General features: G+C 43.2%; 2 protein-coding genes across 3 annotated transcripts in view; both read left to right on the top strand.

The window, feature by feature from the left end:
• Positions 1 to 2,417: 2,417 nt before the first annotated feature.
• The window catches only part of LOC143137413 (trypsin II-P29-like), a 49,237-nt gene continuing 42,976 nt past the window's right edge, over positions 2,418 to 8,678 (top strand). The window contains exon 1 of one of the 2 annotated variants that reach the window (XM_076297596.1): positions 2,418 to 2,527. In XM_076297596.1, coding sequence (XP_076153711.1) covers positions 2,473 to 2,527 — 55 coding nt within the window. In that variant the 5' untranslated portion in view covers positions 2,418 to 2,472. Of the gene's footprint in view, positions 2,528 to 2,768; positions 2,843 to 8,678 lie in introns of those variants that run through there. The other variant, XM_076297597.1, reaches the window with a different exon arrangement.
• Positions 5,543 to 7,492, top strand: LOC143138353 (uncharacterized). The gene is made up of 2 exons (XM_076298847.1): positions 5,543 to 6,077; positions 6,404 to 7,492. Exons 1-2 carry the CDS (start codon positions 5,690 to 5,692, stop codon positions 7,447 to 7,449), a joined length of 1,434 nt encoding a protein of 477 aa, XP_076154962.1. The 5' UTR covers positions 5,543 to 5,689; the 3' UTR covers positions 7,450 to 7,492.

The raw sequence follows: 8,678 nt of genomic DNA, 5'->3' as shown, positions 1-8,678 counted from the left end.
TTACACCTCCCACCTCACCCGCAAGGCGACCACAATTGTGAGTGATGCAAGTCACCCCGCTCACAATTTGTTTGATCTACTGCCCTCTGGGAAGAGGTACAGAAGCCTGCGCTCCCGCACCACCAGACTCACCAACAGCTTCATACACCAGGCTGTTAGGATGCTGAACTCTCTCCCCCCTCCACCCTCAGCTACATAACATCCTGGACTTTGGACCCACAATGGCTGCCTTGCACTACTCCACTTGCACTACTCCACTTGTACACTTGCACTCTTTGCACACTTTGCAACTTGTTGTTCTTGTCCTGTTGTCCTGAAAACACAACACTTCTGCTGCTCTTACATAACTTGCACCACTATGCCACTTGCTTACTTTTGTCAAACAGAACTACCTCAGCCATTTATTGGCCTGACTTTGCACTATTATATTGACTGTCCAGTGTTGGGAGTAACGAGTTACAAAAGTAATGTAATTACTGTAATATATTGCTTTTTGCTGTAACACGGTAATGTAAGGCATTACAAAAAACTATTGGGTAATATTTTACTCGGTACAAACTTCAGTAACGCACATTACAATGCATTTTAACCTGAAATTAAGTGGTGTTATGTTTTTGATACATATTCGCAAACAACTGCGCAAATAGCAGAACGTATCTACTGTTACTGGTTGAAGATGACTGTGGCTGGCTGCAACTGACTTGATGGACATAAGCCTACGCTCATTATTTTCAATTTATCACAGACAACTAGGATATGAGGAACAGTTAAGTGCACTTTGTAATAACAAATTACTTTTAAACATTAAAGCAACACCAAAGAACTTTTTCTCTGTCGCACGCACTATTTGTTTATCCAGCACCGGCTTTGCAAATAACAATGTCCACAGACAAGGTAGAATATGTTGCATGATTTTATGAAAGTACGATGTATTGCGACATCAGATGCAAGTCAAATTTGTAGTTTCTCATGGTTAATTTCATCGAACTACAGATCCGCTACACGATCCGTCAAACTTACATAGTGCGGTTAAATTTGGAACTATTTTCGGGCATAGCACCGGCAAAGCACCGCTGCCAGGCGCAAAGACATCACGCAGCATCTGTAAACCCTCAACTTCCGGCAATACACCAGCATGACTACCAAGTTCTCTGCTACTAGGCTGACACTGACAGGTGGGCTTTCTCTAAGAGTTCTAATGCCGATGAATATGGAAGATTACACGATAGACGAAGATGATGACTTCGACTACCAAGATCCAAGACCCTACCTTTTCGAACCTGAGTTCACTGAAGAGGAGTTGCGAGCTTTGGATCTGTGAAGAGAGGACGTTGCGACTGGTCAAAGCGAGTCGGATGAGCGAACGAGAGCAAACACGAACAGGTGGTGTGAGTGTGGAGTGTGCCAACCCATGCCGACTGACAGGTAACGGTAAAAGGTAAAGTCGTCATATTGTCAATAGGGTGAAACAGCAGCCTAATGAAGTTATACAATAAAACTGGAAGCGACAATGTGAGTCAGACTAACGTTTCAGTTATAACGTTAGCAAAGTATAACCTAAAGAAGGATAGAAATTATACTTACAGGCATGGATGATGAACACTGTTCTGCCTCTGTACTGAAAATGGATGGGACGGCCGTATCCTTCAGATGTAACAGCATTTTTCTCGTAGCATAGGCCTACTGCATTTTCTCTTTGTAGTCCTCAGGTTTGAAATGCTCCTCGCAAACACGATACTGATTGATTTTATCCACTGGAGTTGTTGCAGGAATGCCGAGGGCAGCAAGCCAAAGATTTCTTCGTTCCACTGGGTTTGGAATTCTGTGAAACATTATGTTCGTGTCCTCTGCTTGTTACCGCAGCCCTTCACACAGCAAGTAGCCATTTTTCCCCAGTAGATGTGAAACCAAAGTCCTTCGGTGAAACTAACTTCAAAATACTAACGCTGGTGTATTGCGTGAAGTTGAGGGTTTTCAGATGCTGCGTGATGTCTTTGCGCCTGGCAGCGGTGCTTTGCCGGTGCTATGCCTGAAAATAGTTCCAAATCTAAATTGGTCTAGTAAATCCCTTCGTGTTAATTTGCATTGATATTTGTACTCGATGTGAATGTACAGGTTACGAGAAATAATTATAAAAAATCTTGAGTTATTTGATTCACTTTTGCAACGACATGCTAGCTGGCAGCACCGGATTACAGCGACTACGCTAAGCTAAAGCTAACCGGGCCGTTTCTAGATTAGGACAATGGCTGGGTCGGCTATAAAACGCTTTGGCTCACTCATCCAACTCTAGGGACTGCGGGGAGAGACCCAATTTCATCTAGGGGTGGCGTATTCCTTTAAGATCTGATGAAACACAGAAACCTGACAAGCAGGCAAAACAACTGAAGCATAAACAAACACACACATACACACACACTCATATACAAGGTCACACACACACAGACCAGACAGATCTCAGACAGCAGCACCATGAGTGTGTGGAACATTGTGTGTGTAGCCGTGGTCTTACTCCTCAAGAGTCAAGGTATGTGTGTGTGTGTGTGTGTAGCCGTTGTCTTACTCCTCAAGAGTCAAGGTTTGTGTGTGTGTGTGTGTGTGTGTGTGTGTGTAGCCGTTGTCTTACTCCTCAAGAGTCAAGGTTTGTGTGTGTGTGTGTGTGTGTGTGTGTGTGTGTAGCCGTGGTTTTACTCCTCAAGAGTCAAGGTTTGTGTGTGTGTGTGTGTGTGTGTGTGTGTGTGTGTGTGTGTAGCCGTTGTCTTACTCCTCAAGAGTCAAGGTTTGTGTGTGTGTGTGAGAGTATGTATGTGTGTAGCCGTGGTCTTACTCCTCAAGAGTCAAGGTTTGTGTGTGTGTGTGAGAGTATGTATGTTTGTGTGCATGTGAGTGTGTGTGTGTCTGTCTGTATGTGTGTATATGTGTTTTTGTACGTGTCAGCAAGACGGCATCATTTAGTCATGTTTTGTCTAATCAGTCAGGTGTATGAAGGTACCTGGTTGTGTGTGTGTGTGTGTGTGTGTGTGTGTATCTGTCTGTATGTGTGTATATGTGTTTTTGTACGTGTCAGCAAGACGGCATCATTTAGTCATGTTTTGTCTTATCAGTCAGGTGTATGAAGGTACCTGGTTGTTTGTGTGTGTGTGTGTGTGTGTGTTCTCAAGAGTTGGTCAGTTTGTGGGGCAGCCGTGGCTTACTGGTTAGCACTTCGGACTTGTAACCGGAGGGAACCCCTACCAGTAGCAGTAGGCACAACTGAAGTGCCCTTGAGCAAGGCACCTAACCCCTCACTGCTCCCTGAGCGCCGCTGTAGTTGCAGGCAGCTCACTGCGCCGGGATTAGTGTGTGCTTCACCTCACTGTGTTCACTGTGTGCCGAGTGTGTTTCACTAATTCACGGATTGGGATAAATGCAGAGACCAAATTTAATGTTTCCACTTACTTATACTTGTCTGATTGCTATGGTGAACAATTTAGAATATGAGACTTTGTGTAAGTGTGTGTATGTGTGTGTAAGTGTGTGTATGTTTGTGACTTTGGGAGACCAGTGGATCCTTGTCCGGGTTGGACATCTGACTAGGTGAGGTGTTGTTTTGGGGATGACTACTTCCTGTTGAGTCAGAACATCAGGGTTGGACATCTGACTAGGTGAGGTGTTGTTTCGGGGATGACTACTTCCTGTTGAGTCAGAACATCAGGGTTGGACATCTGACTAGGTGAGGTGTTGTTTCGGGGATGACTACTTCCTGTTGAGTCAGAACATCAGGGTTGGACATCGGACTAGGTGAGGTGTTGTTTCGGGCAAAGCCATATAAAGGTAGAGTTGCGACAACTCCATTGATGCTAATGTTCCATTTTTTTCTAACAATGGCGGCTCATGGAAGCCTCAAAGAGTTCCCGGAAGTTAACAATTAATAATAGCAGCAGTGCGGTTACAGCAGTATAGACTGTTTGTAGCCAACTTTTTAGACTCAGATTTACATTATTGGCTCATCCGAATAATAATAATAGTAATAACAGTAATAGTAGTGAAGTAATAGTATTAATGACCTAATTATAATAATAAAGTATTTATGTATCGACTATGACAGCTTTTCTGCTGCTCAGTTTTTATCAGTTCCTCATCAGATAAATTAAAAGAGGCTAAAAGCCCAATAAATGTGCCACACATAATAGCCTAATATAAGATAAACCTTCCCTATCCCATTTCAATTAGGCAGCTCTAGGCTACACTACGAACAAGCTGTCATTAAGTGTAATTTTGCGTTTGTAGCCTACAACTTTTCTGATGTGACGTTTCTTGGACATTTAGCTTTACCATCATGTCAACATAGTTGTAACGTTATGCGCAATGCTCATCTAGGCTATGGATTTAAGTGGTTTAATTTTAAAAAGTGCAGCAAAAGTGGGATATAGTGCAATTGCTTCCCCAAAACAATTCCTCCATAACTGTGGATTTAATCGCTTGATGTGGATAACTTTCAGTGGACTAAACACATAAAAGTTAAGACTTTTCTATCACAAAGCTAGCTGGTCCGTTATGGCAAAGCATATTTACAGCCAACTGTGTAGGCCTACTTGCAGCAGTGAAACTGAGTTTGTTGTTAACATTGTTGGTAACGTAAACGTTTCTTCAGTTAGGAGCAGGACTGTTTTTTTTATTTTGCATTAATTTTCATTGGCAAAAGTCAGCCTATGCATGAGAGAACCTAGATTTGAGAGAGCTGCAGCTGTTAGCATCGGCATGGTCATATTAACACAGCAGGACATGCTAGCCCAGTGATGGCTAGCCCAGTGATGAAGGATTGTGTAAAATCCCCATCCCCAAAAAGTTTCAAACTAAGCTTGCGCTGATGATGTATGATCACTGATCAAATTGCTATTTTCTGACACGATGCACAACCATTCCCAGGTGCTCACCTGTCTGAATCTCAAGCTCTTTAGCCTAGCATCTTAATGCTGTTCACAGCACGGTGAATGACAAACCATGACAAAATGCTGTTCATGTTTATGAGTTCATAGCCTGGTTATTTATCGAAGGACTTACATGTCACGTTTTATATTTTTTTATGATTACTCGCATTACCATGGGGTTACTGAATAGGTAATGCTACGGTTAACTTAGCATGCCCACCATTACACTGGAGATGCTAAAAAACGTTTAAACTTTTTTTATTCTCCCGCGACGATAGGCTAGGCTTGGCTACAGGTAATTTGCTCATTAGCTCAGATCAGTGACTACCAGAGGAAACGCGGGGTAGAAAACTCAAACAAGTTAATGTTAGACTAGCTGTGTTACAGTTTCTCGTCGCAAAATCAAAATTTTACAGGAGCTCCATGCGCTTTTGTAGGCTACACGCAGTCTCAAAAACACGGTTTACAGCTTTTCGAGTCACTGTACAAAGTCATTTATTTTATATAGCGATAATTTAGATACACTTATGGGGTGGTTGCAATTGCGTTTTCTAAAGAATCTCCCGTCTTGTGACACATACGTAAAAGGGCAGAAAAAAAGGTCACCTTATATACACAAGTTATTGAGCCGTTTCCGCTCTACATCCTGAACTTCTTCCGTCGAATGCAATCCACTTCCGTTCTGGCGGGCTGGGTTTGTTTTGCTAGCTTGCTCCGTTGTGCCGACGAAGCACTGATATCGCTGTGACAAAGAGGATATAACCATTAGCTGCTACAACATGAAGAAAAGTGGTTCGGGAACGACGTGTGCGGTAGTTGGTTGTAAAAACTCGAGAAAGCACCTGAACGAGTGGTTAGATAGAGAGTGCTACGACCACAAACCGGCTACGAAGAGGCAATGTCCATGCGCTCCATTGTTTACATTTTTTCGCAAGCCTGATAGCGACTTGGAATCAAGGACCTGGCTGAAGACATTGAATGTAAAGAAACCACCCCGCAACGTTTTTGTTTGTTCCCATCACTTTGTGGACAAAAAACCAACCAAGGATAATCCTTTCCCAGAGTTGTGGTTGGGATACAATCGCACTACCCAGCCAAAGAGGCGTCAACTCACCCAGCGGACAACTGCCTCCCCCCAGATAAAGAAACGCAGACTTGAATCTGAGGGTAAGTTCAGCAACTTTAGCTATGAAGCTGAAAATACTGTTAATTATGAAGAACATTGCTACCGGTATTTTGCTAAGGCAGTTGATTGTTTTGGAGATGGGACAAACAATGCACACGATACATCATTAATTGTGTGTAATATGTGTGCCTGCATGTCTTAGTCTACATCATAAATACAATGCAAGGTGGCAGGCTGTTGTGATGATGATTGTGTGTGTGCGTGTGAGTGCAATGTTGTAGTACAAATTTTGTCATTGTGATTATTAGTGAGAGGACTATGTCTGCATTAATTTGGCTCCATCCATGTTTTCTGGTCCCCTTATTAGATGCTCCTGGAACCTGTCAGCCTGCCTGTGAGGCTGAGCCTGCTACACCAAAATGTCGAGATGCCCAGACCCAATGGGAGGATCCGTCACATGTTGACCACACGTACTGTTCAACAACACCGTCCGTTAAAGTAGACAAGGCTACACAGTGCGAGGCAGAAATGGGTCCTACTGTGACTAGCACCACGGTCATTGATGATGCTAGGTCCCGGCTGTATACAGGAGTGCGTATGGTTCAATTTTTCACCCTAGTGACGGTGTTGTTGCCTTTCAGTAAGCCATCAATTACCCTTCCTGTTGTTGACCAAATCCTAATGACCTTGATTAAGTTAAAACTAAACCTAATATTAGGAGATATTGCTCACCGCTTCAATGTGTCTACATCCATGGCAAGCATTGTGATTAGTCACTGGATTGACGTGATGGGTGAACAGTTCAAAGTCCTGATCCCATGGCTTCCAAGAGAGACCATTCGTGCCACCATGCCCTTGTCGTTTCAGAGGAACTACCCTCGAACCACCTGCATCATTGACTGTGCCGAAAGTGCCATGCAGAGAGCCACAAACCATGACTCAAGGAGTGACACTTTCAGCCAATACAAATCCCGCAACACTGTGAAATATCTCGTCGCTGTGGCCCCTAATGGGCTTATCATGTTTCTATCTAACGCCTATGCTGGCAGAAGCAGCGATAAGTTTATCACCATGGATAGTGGGTTTCTAGACTATCTGAGGGCTGGTGATGAGGTCATGGCGGACCGTGGGTTCACCATTCGAGATTTGCTTGATGAGAGAAGGGTCAGTTTGAACATCCCTGCATTCACCTACAGGCGCAATCAGTTGACAAATGAGGAGACGACACGCACCAGGCGAGTAGCCAATGTCCGCATACACGTGGAAAGAGCAATCCAGAGACTGAAGGTCTTTAAGATTTTATCCCAGACCGTTCCCATCAGCATGGCACCGAAACTGGACAACATCTTAACCATCTGTGCTGGCCTAGTTAACCTGAAGAGTCCACTGATTAGAGTGCCTCGTGAGGTTTAGAATCTTGCCTTATGTCCCAGTCTACCAACACCCAGCCATGTTGTTCATTAAATACAGATAAACACAATAAATACTGCATGCATTGTATTTTTTTAATATTATATATGAATATTTTTATAGTGATGTAATTGTGTGGGCTTTTGTATTTTACTTTTTAAATACCTGATAGAATTAAACATGTGATCTTTCTTGTTGAAGCCATTTCTTTAGTTTCCTCAAAACAATTAATTAATCCAGTGTTATTTATGTACAGTATGAGCTTACTATGAATGATAAACAGAAATTGTAGCCCTCTAAGGAACATAAGGCCTATCATGATCGTAGTTCAGTGCAATAATGAAATGAAATGAAATGACATCAAACTTTATTTTACTCAAACAGTACAGGCACATTGATATATTGCACAGCACAAAGAGATCATGTAAATTGTGCATTATGTAAATAACGGACATCTGTTGGCTCCTGTGGGCATGACCTAAATAAGGCAGTTTTACATTATTTTTAAAATGCTGCGATATTTACTGCAGAACTGTAACCTTCCCTCAACAAAATCATCAACAATTTTCGGGAGCATGTGGGCAAAGTAGAATGTGCGCAGCCTTATGATATGGCCCTGGACAAATTCATGGTCGTAGGGTACTTCGATTTCTAGGTGCTCAGTTTTGTTCCAGATCACCAACTTGGAGTGCTGAAGCCCTGTGCAGTGCATCCCAATTTGTACCTGCATGTAGTAGCCTTTTGGACCATTGCAGGCAATATGGTAATCTACCCTATCTCCGTTTGCCACAGTTGTGATTTCGCAGTTCTTTGTTGCCAAAAATTCTGCTAGTGATTTGTTTCCCATCACAGGTGATTTGATCTCCAACAGAATGTCTTTGTTTATCACTCCATCGGGAGATGCTGCAAGCCACGGTTCCTTTTCGCACACCACTAAGCCTTTGGTTTCAATGCTGTTTCCCAGAGTTTCCAAATAGTCCCTTGCAAGTTCCTCCCCTTCCGCTCCTTGACGGGTTGCGGCATTGCCACGGAAGGATGGGTGTAAGTGTTCTGACAAAAACTTGTCAGGCGCCGTGGTTGAGCGAATGGGCACCTTTCTAGCCGTGCTCGCTGTGATGCGCACTCTCCGCGCATCATGCCAGACCTGTTCTTTGCTCTGTGCTTTTGTAACCTTCTCAATCTCCTCAAGCTGGGCTGTGGACATGTTAATGTATTCATCATAGAAGGTTCTA

Source organism: Alosa pseudoharengus, unplaced genomic scaffold, assembly GCF_046254945.1.
Source record: "Alosa pseudoharengus isolate Yale_2024_CS ecotype anadromous, Long Island Sound unplaced genomic scaffold, YU_APseudo_1.1 YU_APseudo_1.1_scf_21, whole genome shotgun sequence".
NCBI classification, from domain to species: Eukaryota; Metazoa; Chordata; class Actinopteri; order Clupeiformes; family Clupeidae; genus Alosa; species Alosa pseudoharengus.
This window is presented reverse-complemented; position numbering and strand designations above follow the sequence as displayed.